This window comes from Ictalurus furcatus, chromosome 9 (genome assembly GCF_023375685.1).
Source record: "Ictalurus furcatus strain D&B chromosome 9, Billie_1.0, whole genome shotgun sequence".
Lineage (NCBI taxonomy): Eukaryota > Metazoa > Chordata > Actinopteri > Siluriformes > Ictaluridae > Ictalurus > Ictalurus furcatus.
This window is the reverse complement of record NC_071263.1, coordinates 5,208,951-5,231,386: the sequence shown is the minus strand read 5'-3', so window position 1 is coordinate 5,231,386 and position 22,436 is coordinate 5,208,951. Positions and strand designations below refer to the sequence as shown.

The window sequence follows — 22,436 nt, the reverse complement described above, 5'->3', positions numbered from 1 at the left end:
TAATTTCATTAGAAGTCGTCATAACTCAAAGTTTTTTTTATTTGTTGAGCCTAAACATTTGCTTTTAGCATGTATCTTTGTTTTGAAGCTGTGATCTAAGAAACACCAATATCTCTGCCGTCGCAGAGGCGAAGTTCCTGGAACTTCTTATAAGAAATCGCTCCATGTAATACTTCTTGCAGTGTAATACGTGCATTTCTTATGTCATTGACTCGCTTCCATAGAGACAGCAATACATACTGCCTTCATAAAATTCTAATTCTAAATTCTTGATGATTCCTACCAGTCAGTATTAAGGCTGCATTGGTCTTTCGTTCTGCACAACAAAGGGCAAACCGCCTGCGCGTCAACACAGAATTCAGGGTGAAACTTTTCCACGAGCGTCCTCCGGTTTGCTTGTTGTCCAGTTCAACTGAAAAGACTCGCGCAGCCCAGCCAGGTGATGCCAAATCGTTGTTGAAATTAGACAACACTCGTCCTCTGAAGGTAAAAACAGGTTTAGTACAGAAAGATGGTTAATACAGGATAGAATAAAACAGGATTGAATAATGAGAGCACTCTGAAGCTCTTGTGCTGAACCACTACTATATATATGAAATGCAGAGCATGACACACTTCTGTATACCGATAAGAAGCGGTTTGAGGCAGTTCAAACTAGGGAAGTCACGAGAACCGATACTTCGGTACCAAGTCGGAACCAACATTCTTAAAACGTGACAGTACTTGTTTTTCTGCACTACTGTTGGAAGCGTTTCTAATGGAGGTACCGAGGTTGCGATTCTTCTGGACCTGATGCGGGCAGCAAATACGCGCAAGTGTTTTAGTCGGTCCACAAGTGGTGAAGAAGAAGAACGCCTACAAGCACACGGGAAAAACTACAGAAGATTAGCTTAGCTTAACAAGTTTAGCTCCTCCCTGACTCGTTGAGAGGAAAAGAGAGGAAAGCTAGTATCGGTTTCCGGTGTGCAACCGATGCTATCGTTCATTTCAAACAAAGCGAGGAAACACCTGGAATTTGACACCTGAAAGACAGTCCTATATTATATTTGTTTGAGGCAGCTGGCATTGTGGCCGTGAAACCAGCTAACGTTATGCTCCATGTAATGTTTGCGATAGCCAGTTATTTGTTAACGACGCTAACACATTGCAATGTTATAAACCACCTCCTAATGGACCACCATGCATCGCCATTCAGCCCGTGTCCTGTCAGCAAAATGTAGCCTAATGTCACTAATAATTATTCAAATGTTCATGCTTTGGCCTGCAACCATATCAGTGAATTTAAACTAATGCTTGCATTCAGAGTATAAATTGTGTGTGCGCGCTCACTTTTAGGAGTGCACCTTCACTCATTGTCAGACAGTGTTTGATAACTAAAATTCTCCCCCTCTCTCTCTCTTTCTCTCTCTCGCTCTCTTTCTCAGTATCAGCCAGAGGAGGATGTCGTCCAGGAGAGTTTATAATTTAATTTTTTAAATTTTATTTTTATACCACACCGTGGTATCGACTTTGGTATCGGTAACGACTACTAGATTTTTGGTATGATGACATGCCTAGTTCAAACAGGCTTTGTTTCGGGGTCTTTAATAATTTCCCTTACATTTTAAAAGCATTGTCGGGATGAGTGTCATAGGCTTGGCAACATAGCTAGCCAAACTTGCCATAAACAATGTTAAGCGGTTCCTATGTCAGTTATATTGCTTGGTCCTGGGTAGTCTTAAAGATGACACAGTTAGCTAGCTAGCTAACTAACTAACCAGGTTACTGAGACTAGCAAGTTGAGATCTGTCACATTGAAATGTGCTAACAGTAACCCGAATACCGCAGGGCCTAGAATAAAAACTGTAGGGTTTTTTCCCTGAGCTTATCATCATATCACTGAAGCTGGCAAAGCTACAGGTTGTTTAGACCTATTTACCTACGTTAATGTTTACTTATTTTGCCACCACTCAGTGGCAAAATGTCAGTACGTTGTTGTTTGTATTTTGTTCCTTTACTTCCCCCTCAGCTGTATTTGGCCAGGGTATTGATGTATTTGGCTTCTTTCAGCAGCTTGACTTGTTTTTTTCTTTTCTACTTGTTTAGACCTCTTTCTTGGTGACCACGTTCTGAAATCTGTGCTCACACAGGCCTTGTCAAGATGCGCTTGATAAAATCTCAACACATACACGGGCTCTTACAAATAACCTCAAATAGTAAGCTTGGGCTTCGACAGACTTTGACGTCGTCATCATCATCGTCAATGATGATTTATGGACTAATACCTCCGGAGTTACACGAACAACTCCTTGATCACAAGAACTACCAAAATCGAACGAATGGGATAGAAGAGCTGAAAACCATCCTGTCCGAGCTGGACTTGAAAACCGTTTCATTTGACAGAATTGTAGAGTTCATCTACTTTTTACGCAGGCTCCTGGACGACACCAACTTTAAAGTCTTGTACGGCACTTTACGGGTCCTGAACCTCCTTGTTCAAAAGCTGGACTACGATGTGGACAGATATTACAAACAGATCGCGCATGTGGCCCTCAAAACCCTGAGGGACACGCGTGCCGTTCCTCGGAACGAATACATGAACGTTTTTCGGCAGCTCATGAGGATCGTAGGGCCGCAGAAAGTTCTGGACCTTGTAACGGGACACTTGAAGCACAAAAACTCGAGAGTAAGAGAGGATGTTCTGAACATCGTTATAGCTGCTGTGCTGGCGCACCCCAGGAAAGACTTCAACATCCCGCATCTGTGCTTTCTGGTCGCTCCTTATCTTGCAGACAGCAAGAAGAGGGTGCGACACGCAGCCCTGGAGCTCTTTGCTGTTTTCGATTACTGTCTTGACATGGGCAAGAAACAACCTATCATGAAGGCTATAGACAGGGTGGAGCTCACCGGTAACGCTCAGGGCCTTATGGCTGCCGTACAGGCACGAAGGGCCAGGCACGTCCTTCCTCGGCTATGTGCGGATGGTATGGTGGAATACGCGCTGGTTATCCCCAAACCTGGCCAACGGCGCACGCCCCAGTTCGGCTCCGGAGCCGATCTGGAGTGGATCCTTAACGGAGGCAGATCGAATAGCGTGAGGAGTCACAGGACGAACGTGAACTCGGAAGGGCTGAATGCCTACAGCAGTTTTGGTTCCCTGACTGATGAGATACCATTACAGAGGAGGATAGTGAGTGCCGGCAAGGGCAAAAACAAGCTACCCTGGGAGAGGTCGAGCCTCCCGTCTGCAGGAAATCAGGAGCCTTGCAGCACGTCGAATGGAAAGTTGTCTGACAAGGTGAGGGATTCGCACATGTCTTTTAATGTTGCGTGCAAAAAATGAACAATTTAGAAGAATGGTCAGCATGAGTCAGACACTTAATACAGGTGATGTTTGGTGTCCAAAGAAATAGAAACGTCATAGGAACATCAAATCGCTTCTACTTTTTGAAGTTTATAGTTCTATTTAGGAATAATCCATGGTAATGATTAAGACTTTTGGTGGTATGTCAGTCAAATAAAATCTAAAATAATTTAAAATCATTTATTAGGCAAAGAAATGTAGATAATAACCAGGTCTATGTTGCTGGTTGGTAACTAAATAATTTTTTTGTTGTTTTAGTCAAATCTTGAAGATCTCACTACCTCCATGAAGCTGAATCAGGAATCTTGTGTCACACAGTCTGGTAAGTCCATGTCTTCCTTGAAGTTTTCATACTGTACATCTCTTTATTTCTTTGTCCCTCTTTTTCTTCATTAATCACTATGATGTATTATTTAGTTTGGCAACTGAACTTGTAATTGTTTTTATTTTTATTTTATCAGAGCCGATGATGTTTTATTACGTGAACACTTGCCTAAACGTTCTTCAGTCCCACTCCACTTTTTCAGGGCCATAGTGTTGCCAAGTTCATTATTTTCTCCTGCTCTAATACATATCAGCCTGTTAACACCTCTAACACATGATTACCAGCTCCTTCTTCAGTTTTGTTGAGTTGGAGCAGGGGAATGTTGTCTGCGAATGCTGTTTCTGGGTGACTGGAGGAAATTCCAGCTAAGCCTAACAGACTTGTAAAAATGTGGAAAAAAATGAAACTGTCTGTAAGGCGATGTTTATTTAACACTTGTGGAAGAAGTCTCGAGTGTCAGTAAGTCAGTGCCATGAGGACAGATTGCTTTACGGACAAAAAAAATACAGGCAGTTGAAGGAAGACCTTTTCTTGCTGCTTTAATGTAAGTGATGGGAACAGGAACTAACTTGTTATGCTTGAAATGCTTAAAAGTAACAGTCCTTCATTAGTAGATCGAAATTTGTAACGGGTGGCAAATTGCAGTGATATAAAAGGAATGAAACATTGAAGAATGCACTGTTATTGAAAAAAAATCAACTTTGCGGTGCTACCATTAACTCTGCTTCATCTATCACACCAATCTACTGCTGATTATCTTCCTAGAACAGCACATTGCCGTCATGTTTTATTCCTTAATTATATCTTGGAATATCTTAAGTCTTGCACACATCACGTCAGTATTCATCGGTCTCTGTCATGAACAGACTGTTTCCTACTGTTTAGATTTGGTGATTGTGGGTTGGTGCATGCCAGTTCTCCCAGGGAGTTACAGTTTGGACAATTTGCATTACGATTAGTCTTATTTCCTCAAATTGAACATACACTGGGTTGTATTCAAAAGATCTGTATTCAGGCCTGTGCTCAACTGATGCTTAAATTGATTTGTTGTGGCTTTTCTTGTGTAGAACGTTCTTAAAATTCTTCTAGGGTGTTCTTTAAAACAAGCCCAAAGACATTCAGTTAATAATTCAAATTACATAAAATATAAGTAGACTAATGATATTATGCAAAGTAGTAAGTAAGTGTCCAATAAATTTGTACTAGTTGGCAAATATATGGAGTTTGATTTGTCATGAATAATCCTAGTCATAAGCTTATTTTTACACGTCGCGAGTCCACTTGGGTAATGTGGAACTTTACGTAGGAGTCTTGTGCCTCAGGGGTGTATTAATAAAGACACTAAAGCACCCTGACATTGATGTCTTTGAGACCCCCAAGAACAATCCCAGATTCCCTTTGAAATAAACCAGATATCCGAACGGAAAGTGTGCGCGTTATGTGATGGAGCACAGACAGCAAGTGATGGCTGTCGAATTTGGGTTTACAGTCCTCATTGGAGTATCTGGCATGGACCAAAACTAGCTCCTTTGTTTGAATACACTGCTGATCCATACATGACAACACATTAATTCGTATCTGACAATCCTGTCGTTGTTTGCAGCACTTGTACTTATGTAACTAAAAGGTAATGTGAACCGATTTTTTCTCTCATACAATTTAGGATTAGCAGAACCGCTTCAGTCCCACCCGTCTGGCCGGAGGAAAGAAACCGCAGTCAGACTTCGCCTTTTTTCAGACTTAAAAAAACGATAGAATTGTCAGTTATGTCTTTGCAAACATGATTATTAAAACGATTTGTACCGTTGCAGGTGTTCCCAGGACAGGTCGTCTGCTAGGGTCCAGAAACTCTAATGTGGAGCAGGCTTTTTCTCTTTCGTCTAATCCCACTCCTCCTGGCTCCTTTCTGTTGCCCTCCTACCCTCTTGCCACGCTGCCAGGGGTCCAGTTAACTCCCACGCTGTGTTCTCCTACCACTCCCACCATCAGTGGCACCAAGAGCAGGTGCAAATTTATCATTTATGTTTACTTATTTGCTTGTATAGATTAGTTTTTGGAGATAACCCTGTTAAGTGAAACCTTATCTAGACATAAGATACAGAAGTATCTGCAGTAAATGCAGTATCTCTGTGGAAGTACAGCTTCCATAGAGATACTGCATTTATATGTGATTATACACAGTATACGCCATCAATACTGGATAATTGGTACATCAATTAAAAAGCTCATTGTCTCATTCGTCCATTCATCACTGCAGCCCTGGGAACGCCACATCAAAAACATGTATCCCCAGACTGCTGTCGCAGAAAAAGAAAGCTCCTCCTTCCACCATGGAACCAAGTCCTCAAGGTATCATCTCGCCGAAGACACTCTATATTTCTGCTGTGTAGAATGGGTTAAGTGTGTACACGTTTCAGATCTCCGTGTGAACTGTATTGCAGGTGTCCAACCGCAGGAAAAGCTTCTTTCTGATGCCAGTGTCAGTGTTGTTGGTCAGAGAGTGTCTTACTCTAAGGGAGCAGCAGCGGAAGAAAAGCGAAGAGAAACGTCTTCGCCTCCCCACGTTAGACCTGCAGGTCGCCAACCGCTCCGAGCTTTAAGGACTGCCAAAGGTGAATTAGTGTATGTTGCAGGTGCGGTGTGTATTTTAAATCAATGTGTTTGTACACCTAAAGTATCTATGTTTTTATTTTCTCTGTTTCCCCAATTAGGAGCCCTAGGCCTATTTATATAATATATTACATATCTGTGAGTAGCAAAAGTATGTGAACCTTTCATTTCAGTATCTGGTGTGACCCCCTTGTGCAGCAATAACTGTAACTAAACGTTTGCGGTAAATGTTGATCAGTCCTGCACATCGGCTTGGAGGAATTTTAGCCCGTTCCTCAGTACAGAACAGCTTCAACTCTGGGATGTTGGTGGCTTTCCTCACATGAACTGCTTGCTTCAGGTTCTTCCACAACATTTCTATTTAAAAAACTTTATGTCAGGACTTTGACTTGGCCATTCCAAAACATTTAACTGTTCTATGGAATGGCACATGTGCTTGGGGTCGGTGTCTTGCTGCATGTCTCACTTTCTCTTGAGATTCAGGTATAATTCAGAATTCATTGTTCCATCAATGATGGCGAGTCATCCTGGCCCAGATGCAGCAAAACAGGCCCAAACCATGATACTACCACCACCATGTTTCACAGAGAGGATAAAACTCTTATGATGGAATGCAGTATTTTCCTTTCTCCAAATATAACGCTTCTCAATTAAACCAAAAAGTTCTATTTTGGTCTCATCCATCCACAAAACATTTTCCCAATAGCCTTTTGGCTTGTCCATGTGATCTTTAGCAAACTTCAGACAAGCAGACAATGTTCTTTTTGGAGAGCAGTGGCTTTGTCCTTACAACCCTGCCACGCACATCATTGTTGTTCAGTGTTCTCCTGATGGTGGACTCATGAACATTGACATTAGCCAATGTGAGAGAAGCCTTTAGTTGCTTAGAAATTACCCTGGGTTCCATTGTGACCTTGTGGACTATTACACGTCTTGCTCTTGGAGTGATCTTTGTTGGTCAACCACTCCTGGGCAGGGGAACAGAATTGTTCTGGTCCTAAATTTCCTCCATTTGTAAACAGTCTGCCTGACTGTGGACTGGTGGAGTGCAAACTCTTTAGAGATGGTTTTGTAACCTTTTCCAGCATCATCAACTTTTTTGTGAGGTCCTCAGAAATCTCCTTTGTTTGTGCCATGATACACTTCCACAAATGTGTTGCGAAGTATAATATTTTTGTCTCATTTGTTCAATTGGGACCTTTGTCTACTTTTAGGACATCATAGAAAATCCAATGATGTTTTAGGTCATAATTATACAAAAATATATAAAATTCTACAGGGTTCACAGACTTTCAAGCACCACTGTATGCTTTTATTTACGTTTATCTGGCCTAGACATTAGCTTTAGCTCCTGCTGGAGCAGCGCTCCTCAGCTATGTACCTTTCTCTTATAAGACGTTAAGAGAGTGGGTTGTAATTAGAGTTTGTTTCACAGGCAACACAGAGATTTGTAAATTACTTTTTGTTAGAAACTTTGCTTTCTTTACATGTATCATAAAGTGATGAAATATAATCAGCAGTAGTATTTATCACTTTCTCTTTATTTTTCAGAATCTCAGCTACACAACACGAAGACCACCCCTGTTAGTGACATGTCTGAGGGAGTAGTTGGGAGAGGTTAGTGCAACCTGTCTGCTTTTGTAATTAAAATCCTTTTAAATGTTTATTGTGAATTTTATAATTGACTTTTGACCCTAAAAATGAAAAATGGACATCTCTTCGTTCAACCACCCCCCCACACCCCCTGGCAGGAGTTTTTGGCTCCATGGTCCGTTCAAGCCGACCCAAAGTGGCAGCATGTCCTGAGCAGGATGAGTCCATAAACAAAGCCTCATGGGAGCCACCAGCTGGAACATATGGCCATGCTGTCTCTGGAAGTCATGTTGATTGTGACGACAGCCCAGAACCTGATGAGGCAACGGTGAGAATCTTTCTTGGTCAAGTAATATAAAAAATTCCACATTCACTGTTTCTCAGCATTCACTCTAAGCTTGATCCCAACTGTCATTAGTATAACATGTTGCTTGATTAAAACATTTTAAGGGATTGGCTATAATTTTAGGGAGTTTTTTTTTTTTGTGCATATTTTTGTTCACATATTTACTACCGTTTCAGTTCTGGTTTTGCGTTGGATGCAGAGCTTGCTCAGTACTCCTCTAGTTGTTGCTTAATTCGAATTTAGTATTGGGTACTGCGTAGAATCCCAAGGCTTCCTTCCTGCTTGTCATTCAGCATTCATCAAACCAAAACATGCCCCCTAACTTTCTAGGCTTGTGTTGAAGGATATTTTGCCACTCACCTGAGGGGTGTCTTCAGTAAAACTAAAATAATGAATGAGAGGTGAAGTCCTTCCAGATTACACTGCAAGTCCAGTAATCTCTTAGTTCTACTCCTGAGCATTTCAAACCTGTAATTAAAGGAGAGGGTGAAGCTGTACAAGATTGCAAGGGATAAGATGCGCCAACAAGCCCAGCCTACACCGCGAATGAGAATTAGACATGTAACATCTGAAGTGACCTCAGATGAAGCAGCATCTCTGCAAGGTAAGAGTTTGACTCGCTGAATGCTCTTCGTCACGCTCGCATCGACTGGCAGATTCCGGCGTCACCGTAATTTCCCTCCTGTTCCCAGAGTTGCAACTGAACGGTACTTTCTGTTTTAGATGAAATCATACCCGTTACCCTAAAGAAGGATTCTAATGAGCAGGTGGAGTTGCGGCCATTCTCCAGACCGGAGCTTGCCCTCACTCAGAGCTTCAGACTGCTTAACTCGGATGACTGGTGAGTCCAGCACCTATAGAACTAGGTTACGTCTCGTTCAATAAATGTGTCCGTTTCTTTAAAACCGGGCTGCCTAATTCTGGTCTGAGAAGGTGTTCTGTCAAATATGAATATAGTAAATATTAATGATATCTACCTTTTCATAACTAAACAGAGATCAGTTACTATAGCCTGCTTTTCCCAGCGTAGCAGTATAAATCCTGTCTCTACGTACAGGGAGAAAAAAATCGAGGGGCTCATGTTCCTGCGCTGTTTGGCACGGTATCACTCTGACGTGCTTAATAGTAGGCTTCATGAAGTCTGCCTTGCTCTCATTCAAGAGGTAAGCCACTCTTTTATTTATTTTTGCTTTCTGCTTTGTACTACTAATATTGTGCACGGGTATTTGAGTTCCCGGTTAACTGTCTGAGACACTAGTAATCGAATGCTTAAATCAGAATTTGGGTATTCGTTTATGCCGTGCATCCAAATGAAGGAAAGCTGCCTCTGGCAATGTTTTGATGCAGAGGATAAGCTGCAGTATAGGATAAGATGTTCAAGGAGCTTAAAAGGTCTCTGAAAAGCGTTTTATTTCACTGGTCTAATAAAATATTGGCTATTAGTCCACTTGTAAATATTTATTCAGAGGTGGGTAGTAATGTGCTACGTTTACTCGAGTAACTTTTAGAAAATAAAATCGACTTTTAAGAGTAGGTTTAACTGGCCAAACTTATACTCTTACTCAAGTTCATTTTTAATCACAGGGATGTACTTTTACTTCACTATGTTCGGTGGCGTTCCTCCATTACTGTTAAATGTTAATGAATGTATGTAGTTTTAATAATCAGTTTATATCACGTATAATGAGGTTGCGATACGCTGCAGTGGTCTGATGTGAAAATAAAGACTGTTGGGAAAATGTTTGTTTTTTGGGTTGTGTGTGTGAGATTTTGTGTTGAAAATGACAGGTTGTGTGTTATTATACCCAACACAGGACTGGGATACGCTGCTTCGTCTTGAACCCAGGTTTTATATCGTATAAACAGAACAGACCGACTTTCAAGGAGAGGCGTGACTTACAGTTCTCCATGTGGTCCGAGATTCGGGATTTTCCCTTCGTGTTAATCAGATCTGAAGTAACTAGTAACCTGCTACTTGAGTCTTCTCATCAGATACTTTATTACTCTTACTCAAGTCATTATTAACATTTATCGTTACTCGAGTGATTATTTTTATAAATAGTTTTACTTTTACTTGAGTGAACATTTTTGGCTACTCTACCCACCTCTGCATTCATTGCCACTGTGATTATATCATATATAAATTGTGTTAATGAAATGATTTTTCACCCTGCAGCAGTTTATGAGCTGTTTTAGAAGAATTGCGCAAATAACCCGGTGTCATTGTGTTCTGACCAAAGAAGAACTTTTTTCTTTTTGTGTGCGTTCCAACCATGGTCAAGGCTCTGTCCTGTTATTTGCGCCAGTGAAAGCTTTACGAAAATATTGCTTCTAGTTCAGAGAATGTTGTGCTTTTGTCGAAAAACAAAAGACGTTAACGCAACATAAATCTTTACAGTGCCTGTATACGTTTAATTCCGGAGTTGATTGGATCCAGGTTATATTGGTGTTCGTATGATTTGGGGCAGTCTGCATGGTATAAATCCTCGATGCGCCTTCTGTGCTGCAGGTTTGTAACCTGCGCTCCGGAGTGTCCCGCATCGCCGTGGTGACTTTAGGAGAGCTATACTCTGGCCTGCAGAAGGGAATGGACCAGGAGCTGGAAGCAACAGCCAAAGTTCTGTTACACAAAACAAGAGATACCAATGCGTTCATTAGGCAGCTCGCAGATGCCGCGCTGGGCAACATGGTGCAGAACTGCACACCTACACGCAGCATGCATGCCCTGCTTGCTGGAGGACTCGGGTAAGTTTCGCCAAGCTGTTGAAATACTAATCTCTGGCTGTAATCAGGACTGGTTTATATTCTTCCGGGTTTCCTGTGGGTACTCTGGTTTCCTCCCCCCAGTACAAAGACATGCACTGTAGGCTGATTGGCATCTCCAGATTGTCCAGTGTGTGTGATTGTGCCCTGCGATGGGTTGGCACCCTTCCCCTTCCAGGGTGTCCCCCATCTTGTGCCCCGAGTTCCCTGGGACAGATTCCAGGCTCCACTGCGACCCTGGGTAGAGTAAGCAGTACTGAAAATGGATGGATGGATGGATGGACAAGTGACATGGAAGTCAACCAGAGAAAAACGGAAAACCCTACTCGCTTTTCTTGCGAAATCCAATTTTTCATTTATGACTCTACGTAAACATTCTTTTGTGAATCTTTTCAATTTCCTTCTCTTTTCTGGTTTCTGTTCCCAACAGTCACTTGAACGCAGCCGTAAGGAAGTGCACCGCTCAGCACTTGACTACTCTGGTCAAGAAGATCGGTACCGGGCGTTTATTGTCTGGAGCGAAAGATCTCACGGACCGAATCTTACCCGCTGTCTCTAAGCTGGCGCAAGACTCTTCACCTGAAACCAGGTTAGTGCTGTCTTTACGACATTTTTATTTGTCTCGCTCTCATACTCCACTGCTGATTTAGTCTAAAAGCTTAAAGTGTTTCAAGATTAACCGACGATATTTCTCGGGTCCGTTATTTCTCTCAGATATTTTGGCCGGCAAATGCTGCTGTTCTTGTCTTCTCACCGAGACTTTGTTAAAATGGTGGAAAAGTACATTCCTCCCAAAGACGTGGCAACCATCAGGGACACCGTCGTCACTCTGAAGACCAAGGTGTCTGTTCGGAACATCCGTTCATCTAAGTGCACGGTGATAGTCCACAGTAGTATTTATTCGTCTGTTAAGATCAGAGCCCTCGTTAATTTGATCGCTGTGTTCATTCATACATGACAGCAGTGGGGAGATTGATTTTATAATCGTGATCTTTTAGGGACCGGGTGAGATGCCTCAGGACACTCGTTCAGCTCGAGGCAGGCTCTCCATGTCTGGCGACGGAATGGTGCATGCCTCATCTCTCACTCGAGAGCCTCAGATTTCCAGCAAGTAAATATTTGAACGTTGGGGATTATAAAATGGTTAATGCTTTTCAGGCCCAGTTGGTTGATTTTTCCAGTGTTTTTCACTTGCATTTGTTTTATATTTCAGCAAAGACAACAGCAAAGCTCAGTTCCGCAGCATCGCGGACAAGACTGAGTATGTCAAGCAGCTCAAAGCCCTGCTGGCTTCAAAAGACTTCCAGGAACGCATCAAGGGCATCGATCAGTTGGTGGCTGACTGTGAGGAAAACCCATATATGGTCATGGGCAACATCTTCCCGGTAATTTATTCAGGCATCTTTAGATTTTTTTTTCTTTGTATGCTTTAAGAAGTATCTGTACAAGAGAGAATAAAGTGGGAGAATATAAGTAAACAAGAGCTAAGGGGTTTCCAAATGGAAGACTTTGTTTAAGGGATACAAATGGCCGCTGTATGCACGTGGGCCAATGGCCAAAAGCTACTTAATATTTTTTATATAATAAAGTGAACAGCTAAACTATAGATAGTATAGGTGTGTTACTGTTTCTGTATTTCGCCCAGGTGTTTGATGTTTTTAAAGAACGGCTGCAGGAGTCAAACAGAAAAGTGAACCTCTATGCGTTGGAGGCCTTACAGAAGATAATCCCCTTACTTAAAGACAGCTTGGCCCAAGCGGTCTATATCCTCGTCCCAGCTGTAGTGGACAACCACCTCAACTCGAAGAATAATGGCATCTACACCGCTGCAACAGGCGCCATACATGCTCTGATCAATAACCTCGGTGGGTTCCTTTCTCTCCTGCACTTCGAGGTCTATGCAAAATGAATGCCGTACACAATGAACGAAACCTGACACGGAGTCACGTCATATTTTAAACAGTTTATAGTTACGTTTAATGTTGACAACTTCATCTGCCAGGCAAGTTCATGTTATCACTTACAGCATCAACAGTCGTTCCCTCACCAACCTCTTTAAAAAAAAAAAATTTTTTTTGTTTTATTCTTTTGCTTTTTCTTGAAGTTAATCAAACAAACAAACAAACAAAAAAGCAGCTGTCATGTTGTATAGAAACCAGAAACTCCAAATGGTCTTGAAGACCATGGCATAAAAGTTATAGGTTTTTTTTTTTATAAAGCGCTGACACTCGATGCTTGGTCTATTACATTTTAAATAAATGTAATGTAAATTTCCTTATGGGAAATTTCACTATATCAGTGATTATACATTGTTAAATAAAAACACGTTGTTCTTTGTTTTTTTAAATTTATTTTATTTTTTATCCATTTATCCTGCATGCCAGTCCGTGGGAATGAGCTGCTACTATATATTTTGGGATGCACTAGCGAGATAGTGGAGCTTTTTATACTTCTGCCAGTTTTGTAATTTGAAAAGCTGAAAGGCGTGATTCGTGTGTATGATGTGTGATTCATTTAGGTCTAATGATCATTCTGTTTAGAATGCAAAACAAGTTTCTGAGAATTTAGTTTCTGACAGATTCGTATGTCATCTCTCTCTTTGTTTTCGTTTATTTTTCAGACAACACTCTACTTCTTCAGCCGTTTTGCACAAAGGCGCAGTTTCTCAGTGGGAAGGCTAAACTGGACCTTGTCGATAGAGTTGCAGGTATGTCCAGGATGCTCGGAGTGCCTGGAGAAGAGTTTCTGTATGTTCCACAGGTCTATGTCAACTGTAACGTGTGGCAAGAAACATAACGGTCTAGTGATGTAGATCGTAAATTTCTAGAAAAATGTATGAAGTACGATGTTGGTAAAGATGGTTGTATTTGTGTTCGTAATGACTATTAGCTGTTGCGAGACCATATTAATAAATCAGCTTGATATCTAGAATGGAATTTCTTGTAAACAAAATGAATAAAGCATGAAATGCATTCATGGGAAAAAGAAAGTACACCCTCCTTAAATTTCTAGTTTTTGAATTTTTATTTAAATATCAGTTTTGTGGTCCTCGCTAACTTCTATTCAAATAAACACTAACCTTGGATTACAACAAAAGAAAAATATTTATTTAAATATATTGTCTTTTTATTTATTTATTTTTTTAAACAAACCATTCAGAAATCAGTTGGGGAAAAATAAGTACACCCTATAAGTCATTAACACATAGAACTACGTTTAGCAACAGTAACATAAAGTAAATCTTTTCTGTAGGAGTTTATCATTCTGTCAAGTATCGTGACGCAACGGAGATAAGGACGGATGCAATCGCAGTTTGAACAGGTTTTGTTGAGAGACACAGGCAGGTTAATCCAAATTGTGATCCAAAAACGTAATCCAAAACATGCAAGAGGTCAGGCGATCGGCAAACAGGCATAAACGGGGCACGGCAGGAAACTATGTCGTGGTCACGGAAAACAAGTCAAGATACAAAACATGAAACATAAGCTATGAATATGAACTGGGAGCGGAGAAACCAGCGTGAACTAAACAGAAGAATCTAAACATGAAACATGACATGGACAAGAACTATGACTATGACTATGGTAACGACTCTAAACTAAACGTATACTATATCGAATCGAATCTACTCTAATATTCCGCGCCGTGTGCTGGGAGGCGCACGGTGTATATATACATAATCAGCCTCGTAATGGCTGACGGCTGAGGGCAATTGAGACACACGTTACACCATAGCCAATGATGGAACAGGGAGGAGACATAACAAAACATAACAAATGCACATGTCCAAATGTCACGAATGTCAACAAGGGAAAAGCAGGTGCTCGTGCACACGCGCTCACATGCTCCACAGCGCGCTGCTTAAAGGGGAACTCGTGACAGAACCCTCCCCGAAAGGCACTCCTCCCAGAGTGCCATGAAAGATGTTCACAGCAGAGCAGGAAAGCAGAGTGACGTCCTCGGCGGTGCATGAAGGCATAGTGATGTCCTCGGCGGAACATGAAAGCAGTGCGACGTTCACAGCAGAGCAGGAAAGCAGAGCGACGGGCTCCGCAGTGCAGGAAAGCAGAGTGTCGTCCTTGGCGGGACAGGAAAGCAGAGCGATGTCCTCGACGGAGCGAGGAAACAGCAACGTACTCAGCAGTGCAGGAAAGCAGAGCGACGTCCTCGGCTGAACAGGAAGGCAGAGCGACGTCCTCGGCTGAACAGGAAGGCAGAGCGACGTCCTCGGTGGAGCAGGGAAACAGAGCGACGTACGCAGCAGTGCAGGGAAACAGAGGGACGTCTGCAGCGGAACAGGAAAGCGGGGCGAAGTTCTCAGCAGAACAGGAAAGCGGAGCGATGTCCTTGGCTGAGCAGGAAAGCAGAGTGACGTCCTCGGCTGAGCAGGAAAGCAGAGCGACGTACTCAGCGGAGCCTGCAGGCTGAACTTGGCTGGTCATGTCAGCAGACTTGGATGTGAGCAGAGCTTGGTTGTCTGTTTCAGCAAACTTGGGCGTGAGCATAACTTGGTTGTCTCTGTCAGCTGACTTGGGCATGAACATAACTTGGTTGTCCCTGTCGGCTGACTTGGGCATGAGCATAACTTGGTTGTCCCTGTCGGCGGACTCGGGCGCGAGCAGAACTTGGCTGTCAGTGTCGGCGGACTCGGGAGTGAGCAGAACTTGGCTGTCAGTGTCGGCAGACTCGGGGGCGAACAGAACTTGGCTGTCAGTGTTGGCGGACTCGGGCGTGAGCAGAACTTGGCTGTCAGTGTTGGCGGACACGGGCATGAACAGAACTTGGCTGTCCTTGTTAGTAGACTCGGGCTTGAGCAGAACGTGGTCGGCCGTGATAGTAGACTCGGGGTTGAGCAGAACGTGGTCGGCCGTGTTGGCGGACTCGGGCGTGAACAGAACTCGGCTGTCCGTGTCAGTAGACTCGGGCTTGAGCAGAACGTGGTTGGCCGTGTCGGTAGACTCGGGCTTGAGCAGAACGTGGTTGGCCGTGTCGGTAGACTCAGGCTTGAGCAGAACTTGTTCGGCCGTATCGGTGGACTTGGGCGTGAGCAGAACTTGGTCGGCCGTGTCAGTAGACTTGGCCGTGAGCAGAACTTGGTCGGCCGTGTCAGTAGACTTGGGCTTGAGCAGAACTTGGTCGGCCGTGTCAGTAGACTTGGGCTTGAGCAAAACTTGGATCTGTGGAGCTGAGACCCCCTCTTGAACCTCAGGCTGGAGCTCTGGTGCTGGGGCCTCCCTGTTGACCTCTAGCTGGAGCTCGGCAGGTGAGCCCACCTCGTGGGTCTCAGGTTTGAGCTCTGAGGTTGCCAGGTTAACCTCCGGCTGGGGCTCTGATGCTGGGGCCTCCCTGTTGACCTCTAGCTGGAGCTCGGCAGGTGAGCCCACCTCGTGGGTCTCAGGTTCGAGCTCTGAGGTCACCAGGTTGACCTCCGGCTGGGGCTTTGCATGAGTTTGCCTGTAGTAGTGGGTAAACGGCAGGGTAGGTTTGTCTGCCAGATTTACCGCCCCCAAAAGTTGTTCTAGCTCGACCCTCACCTCCGGACTCCCGAACCGCATCATGAACTCCCCCACAAACTGTTCTACACTGTCCAGGTTCCTACAGTGCTTATCCAGTTGGAGCTGCACCACTGACGGGCCAGTCCAAAGAACCAGGACCACATGAATCGGAGTCATTGCTTCTCCTCTGGCTTAGGGTCTAACAGGCTGTAAAAATAGAATTGACAGTCTACCAGAACTTTTTTGTTTTATTGAGAGACACAGGCAGGTTAATCCAAATCGTGATCCAAAAACGTAATCCAAAACATGCAAGAGGTCAGGCGATCGGCAAACAGGCATAAACGGGGCAAGGCAGGAAACTGTGTCGTGGTCACGGAAAACAGGTCGAGATACAAAACATGAGGCATAAGCTATGACTATGAACTGGGAGCGGAGAAACCAGCGTGAACTAAACAGAAGAATCTAAACATGAAACATGACATGGACAAGAACTATGACTATGGTAACGACTCTAAACTAAACGTATACTACATCGAATCGAATCTACTCTAATATTCCGTGCTGTGTGCTGGGAGGCGCGCGGTATATATACATACATAATCAGCCTCGTAATGGCTGACGGCTGAGGGCAATTGAGACACATGTGACACCATAGCCAATGATGGAACAGGGAGGAGACATAACAAAACATAACAACTGCTTAAAGGGGAACTCGTGACACATTCTCTCATTTGTAGAAATGTTTGGCCCACTCATCTTTACAACATTGCATCAGTTCATTGATGTTTGAGGGCATTTGTTTATACACAGCTCTCTTAAGATCTCGCAACAGCATCTCAGTGGGGTTAAGGTCTGGACTTTGACTTGGCCAATCGAACACCTTGATTTTATTTATGTATTTATTTATTTATTTATGTTCTTTAGCCATTCATTTTTTTCCCAATGACTGTATGTTCTATAAAATGACATTTATTTACACTCTGATTTCTGTTTCTTAGAGCTGGTCAGAGAGCTGTACCCCCGCAAGCCACAGCTGGTTAAACAGAAAGCACTCCCTCTGCTTTGGCATCTCCTGGGTTCCTCCTGCAAGAGCGGCACGGTCCACGACCGGAGCGGCACCATGAGAGGAGCCACCACCAACCTGTGCCAAGCGCTGCATGCTCACATGGGCCCCATGCTGCTAAATCAAGCTGCTTCACAACCTTCCAACATCTTCAAGAGCCTGAATGTGATTCTTCACACCTTCACACCCCTCAGAAATCCACGTTAGAACATATCCCCAGTTAACTGTATATCAGGTTTGAGATTCCCAGGAGCTCTGCTCTGAAGAGACAGCTCCACTTCAGCACCACCAATGTTTTGGACAGCTGGAGAGCGCGTGGCTGCGGGGCGGGGCTGCCGACACACACACGGCTGGTGGATGATACGCAGCGCGGCAAATTTCCACCATCCAGCAGCCGATGGGAGAGTATAAAAGGGCGATCCTCCGCTTGCAAAGGGAGAGAAGGCTCTCGGGACACGTGCACTAATCTGTGTTGTGTTCCTGGCAAACGACTCAGACGCGAGCGAAGACTCCGCCCCCTGGCTGCACCCACGGCGTTTTCTGATGGCAGAAAGGGATCCCTGCCACTCAGGAAAAACCCCAGCAGCCCCGCGGACGACTGAACACTTCACCTCATGGTCTCACTTCTGCACACACTCACACACGTGCACACACACACCCTCATGGACATTTTATATAAAAATTCAACGTGTGACCCCTAAGCCACCTCCTGTGTGTTTGTGCTCTGCGCACCACTGGCTAAATTCCCTACACTGGTTGTTTTAAACCTTTTGTATATTTATGATTTAAAAACTCTTTTGTATTGTATAGTTATGATGTGTGATGGCACATTATTAGCTTCATGTATGCTATATTATATTGCACTATGTAATGTGTTGTGTGTGTGTGTGTGTGTGTGTGTGTGTGTGTGGAGATGAAAACTCTATAATGACTTGTTAACTGATAAGTTGGACCTGTCCTACTCTCTTTTTGCATGACCAAATATAGAGGTGGAGTGAAAAGATTATATTTCTAGTACAAAAAGATCTATTTTGATGTATACAGAAATTAACTCTGGATGTTAAGCAGTCATATTTTTGGTGGATGGTAAACAGGCAAAACAAAACCATATGATGAATGCTAGCTTCATGCTAATAGATATATTTCTAGTCTACACTTGAATTTATGCCCAGGTCTGTAATTCAGTATCGTGCCTGTCTTTAAATGCCTTTTTGGAGATATAATGTTAATTTATATTGAACATGTCTCTCAACATGGTGTACGACAAAGATTGATCTATATATTAAAATGTTTTATTTCAGTAAACCTTAACGATTTGGTGTTTGCTATACATGCATGCTATTTTTTTTGCCCCTAATGCATGTGGTAAGAAGATAAAAATAAGAAGCTTTGAGTAAAAATAGGTTGCCAGTAGAGTGGCTTTAACATGGGGTAATTTTTGTTGTATAATTTGCAAACAATGTGAGTTTCACAAAAATTAATGAGATCCACAAATTTTTTTATTTTTTTTTTGCAGACAATAATGCCAACATGTCATCCATTCAAATGTGTAATTTTTTTTTCCCAATGATTTTGAGTTTGCATCAACTAATCAAGTTGTGAGACTTTTTGTTAATTTCCATGTAACTCTCACCAATTACAACATAAATGTGCTCAACCAATCAGCTGAAGATTATAAGTGCTGTAGGCTGGGTTGATAATGCTTCTCCTACTAGAGGACACAGTGGCCTCACACCTCCAGGGTTGGGGGTTTGAATCTTGCCTCCGCCCTGTGTGCGTCGAGTTTGCGTGTTCTCCCCAGTGCTTCGGGAGTTTCCTCCGGATACTCCGGTTTCCTCCCCCAGTCCAAAGATATGCATTGTGATTGGCATTTCCAAATCGCCCGTACTGTGTGAATGGGTTTGTGATTGTGCCTTGCGATGGGCTGTCTCCTGTCCAGGCTGTCCACCGCCTCGACAGGCTCCACGTGACCCTGTGTAGTCTAAGAGGTACAGAAAATGGATGGATCGATGGTTGGATGTCCAGGTACCATTTACTACAGAACAAAAAGTCCATGGGGAGGAGTTGGACCTGATCCAACTTCTCCTACCTGGATACAACTTGCGTTTCAGGCTGGATAAGTATGTTTAATGTGTTTTGAGATTGTACAGCATTGTGTGGGGTAAGTTTATAGGAGGAGTCTCAGACTATCTCCTGTACATTTTTTTTTTTTGCAACAACCTCTGAAAATGGATGGATGCAAAATATTTGATGGTGAATTTGCATTCAGTGTGCATGTACAATCATTCATTTGCCACAGGATGGCCATGAATTGTGATTGGTGGGTGTGTTTCATTTTAATAATGTTTAATAACATCTATTTAAAAAAAAAAAAACATTACACCCACGCGTACAGAGGGTTAGTGGTTGGCACGTTCGCCTCATACCTCCAGGTTTGGGGGTTTGATTCCTGACGTGTTCTCCCCATGCTGTGGGGGTTTTTTCCAGGTACTCTGGTTTCCTCCCCCAATAAGCTGATTGGCATGTCCAAAGTGTCCGTAGTGTGTGAATATGCCTGTGATTGTGCTCTGCAATCGATTGGCACCCTGTCCAAAGTGTACCCCGCCATGTGTCCCATGCTCCCTGGGATAGGCTTCGGGTTCCCCGTGACCCAGTAGGATAAGCGGTATAGAAAATAGATGGATTGATGTAATTATAAACACTTTATACTCGGTTATACTCCAGTCCACTAGGTGGCGTTTTATACTCGATTGTACTCCAGTCCAGTAGGTGGCATTTTATGCTCGGTTATACTCCAATCCGGTAGGTGGGGTTTTATACTCGGTTATACTCCAATCCAGTAGGTGGCGTTTTATACTCGGTTATGTTCCAGTCCAGTAGGTGGCATTTTATACTCGGTTATGCTCCAGTCCAGTAGGTGGCGGTAATGCACCTTTCCGCTTGATATCAACCGCCTTTTCTGAAAGAGGAAGAGTTTCATCATGTCCGTGCGCCACATTTGACTCATAATAGAATGGGTAAGTGAGCTACAAAACAATTAGTATTGTACTCTGGTTTATTATTGTTATTTACAGCGCTGCTAAACTGTAATGTATATTTAAAAGAAAACACGGCTGTTGAATAATAGAGGGTTTCTTCTATGTTTTCTTTTTCCAGAAAGTGCTATTATCATCAGCAGCATTACAAATGTGTGAAATTAAACATACATGTCAGTAATAATGTGAAACCACAGAGTTAGCAAGAGCTTATTAGCAACATATAACTCGAGCTGTCTCACTATGTTATCCAGCTAAAGTTAACATCAACATCAACAACAACAACAACACGACTGGAGGCTAGATCAGATTGCAGACCTAGAGCCCTTCCTCCCAAGAGCAGAGATTACTTTAACACCAATGACGGCTTTGAGATTTGCTTGAATTAAAGTCTGGGGATCATGTTGCGTTGAGCAGAAAGTCATCCTCGGTGTTCAGCTTCATGTGCTGTGCTGAGGAGCGATTCAGAATGAGTGGTGCAAATCAAAAGACTTTATTTCAGACCTGGGGCTCAGCCGTTCCTAAGACAACCCTTCCGAGTAAAGATCCAGGGAAAAAGTTACCCCAGAGGCGTAGAGCAATCACAAACAGCCTGGGAAAGGCGAAGAAAAAGGAACGCGACAATGCAGCAGCGCCTTCACTTTGGGCTGAAGTCGGCCAAGGGACTGCAGTCCACCAGGCATCAAGACAGGACCAGGACGAGGAGATGGACGACGTTGACGACGATCTGATCCTTGTAGCTGTACACGAGGCTGAGAAACGTCTGGAAAACCAACCTGATTCATCAGCTGACGCCTCAATCGAGGATCCCGCAGACGTTTGCTCGGATCTTCCGGGTTTTGACGGTTCGTCGGGACGGATATGGATCTATCCGACCAACTTCCCAATCAGGGATTATCAGCTGAAGATCTCTGAAGCAGCCCTGTTGCAAAACACGCTGGTGTGCTTGCCCACTGGCCTGGGTAAAACCTTCATCGCGTCAGTGGTGATGTATAACTTCTACCGGTGGTATCCTGCAGGGAAGATAGTCTTCCTGGCCCCCACGAAGCCCCTCGTTGCTCAGCAGATTGAAGCATGTTACAGAGTGATGGGGATTCCTCAGCAGCACATGGCTGAGCTGACGGGTAGCTCCATTTCTATGATCTGTTCTTGCATATTTCCCGCTTATCCGGCCGATAAACTGACCCTGTTTTTTCTTTTTGCTTAGGGAGCACTCCGGCTCCACAGAGGAGGGACCTGTGGCGATCCAGGCGTGTTTTCTTCCTTACGCCACAGGTCATGGTGAACGATTTGTCTCGAAACACGTGTCCTGCTCCTCAGATCAAGTGCGTGGTTATTGACGAAGCTCACAAGGCGTCAGGGAATCATGCGTATTGTCAGGTACTTCCATCTTGCACGTAGGGTTCTTCAGACGTCGACGAAACCCATCCATTACTTAACGTGTATGAAACCTGTGTGTTCAGGTGGTGCGGGAATTATGGAACCAGACGAAACAGTTCCGCGTCCTGGCTCTCAGCGCTACACCTGGCGCAGACATGAAGGTTTGCCTTGTAGATGTTACTCACAAATGAAAAGCATTCAGCTCAACATATACAGTATGTTCATCGATCACTGGTCCTAGTTTTCTGGATCAAAGAGTATGCCTCACTTTGAGGTCGGTCATACACATCAAATAATCTCACCTTGTTTGTACAGTCTCTCAACTGATAATCCGGGTTTACTCGCTTAACCTTGTACCCCGAGTCCCCTGAGATAGGCTCCAGGCTCCCTGTGACCCTGTGTAGGATAAGCGGTACAGAAGATGGACGTGTTGTTACACTGTATACAATTATTCATCACCTTCTGTCCAATCACAATTGAGCA

General features: G+C 43.6%; 2 protein-coding genes across 15 annotated transcripts in view; both read left to right on the top strand.

Moving 5' to 3' along the window:
- Nucleotides 1–264: 264 nt before the first annotated feature.
- On the top strand, nt 265–18,843 carry LOC128612343 (TOG array regulator of axonemal microtubules protein 1-like). Of its 12 annotated transcripts, none has more exons than XM_053632423.1 (20): nt 269–486; nt 1,425–1,539; nt 2,086–3,277; nt 3,602–3,665; nt 5,480–5,672; nt 5,926–6,017; nt 6,110–6,301; nt 7,830–7,895; nt 8,030–8,199; nt 8,701–8,821; nt 8,941–9,058; nt 9,275–9,380; nt 10,727–10,962; nt 11,411–11,569; nt 11,695–11,857; nt 11,979–12,091; nt 12,194–12,365; nt 12,626–12,845; nt 13,601–13,687; nt 17,474–18,843. In XM_053632423.1, exons 3-20 carry the CDS (start codon nt 2,141–2,143, stop codon nt 17,743–17,745), a joined length of 3,681 nt encoding a protein of 1,226 aa, XP_053488398.1. In that variant the 5' UTR covers nt 269–486; nt 1,425–1,539; nt 2,086–2,140; the 3' UTR covers nt 17,746–18,843. The 12 variants fall into 12 exon arrangements, with proteins under 12 accessions (XP_053488403.1, XP_053488404.1, XP_053488401.1 ...); XM_053632425.1 differs by having other exon boundaries at nt 8,698–8,821; nt 11,695–11,821; XM_053632420.1 differs by having other exon boundaries at nt 270–439; nt 8,698–8,821.
- Nucleotides 18,844–18,970: 127 nt separating this feature from the next.
- The window catches only part of fancm (FA complementation group M), a 40,297-nt gene continuing 36,831 nt past the window's right edge, over nt 18,971–22,436 (top strand). For 2 of the 3 annotated variants that reach the window (XM_053632416.1, XM_053632414.1), the window contains exons 1-4: nt 18,971–20,555; nt 20,695–21,697; nt 21,781–21,953; nt 22,037–22,114. In XM_053632416.1, coding sequence (XP_053488391.1) covers nt 21,016–21,697; nt 21,781–21,953; nt 22,037–22,114 — 933 coding nt within the window. In that variant the 5' untranslated portion in view covers nt 18,971–20,555; nt 20,695–21,015. Of the gene's footprint in view, nt 20,556–20,575; nt 21,698–21,780; nt 21,954–22,036; nt 22,115–22,436 lie in introns of those variants that run through there. The other variant, XM_053632415.1, reaches the window with a different exon arrangement.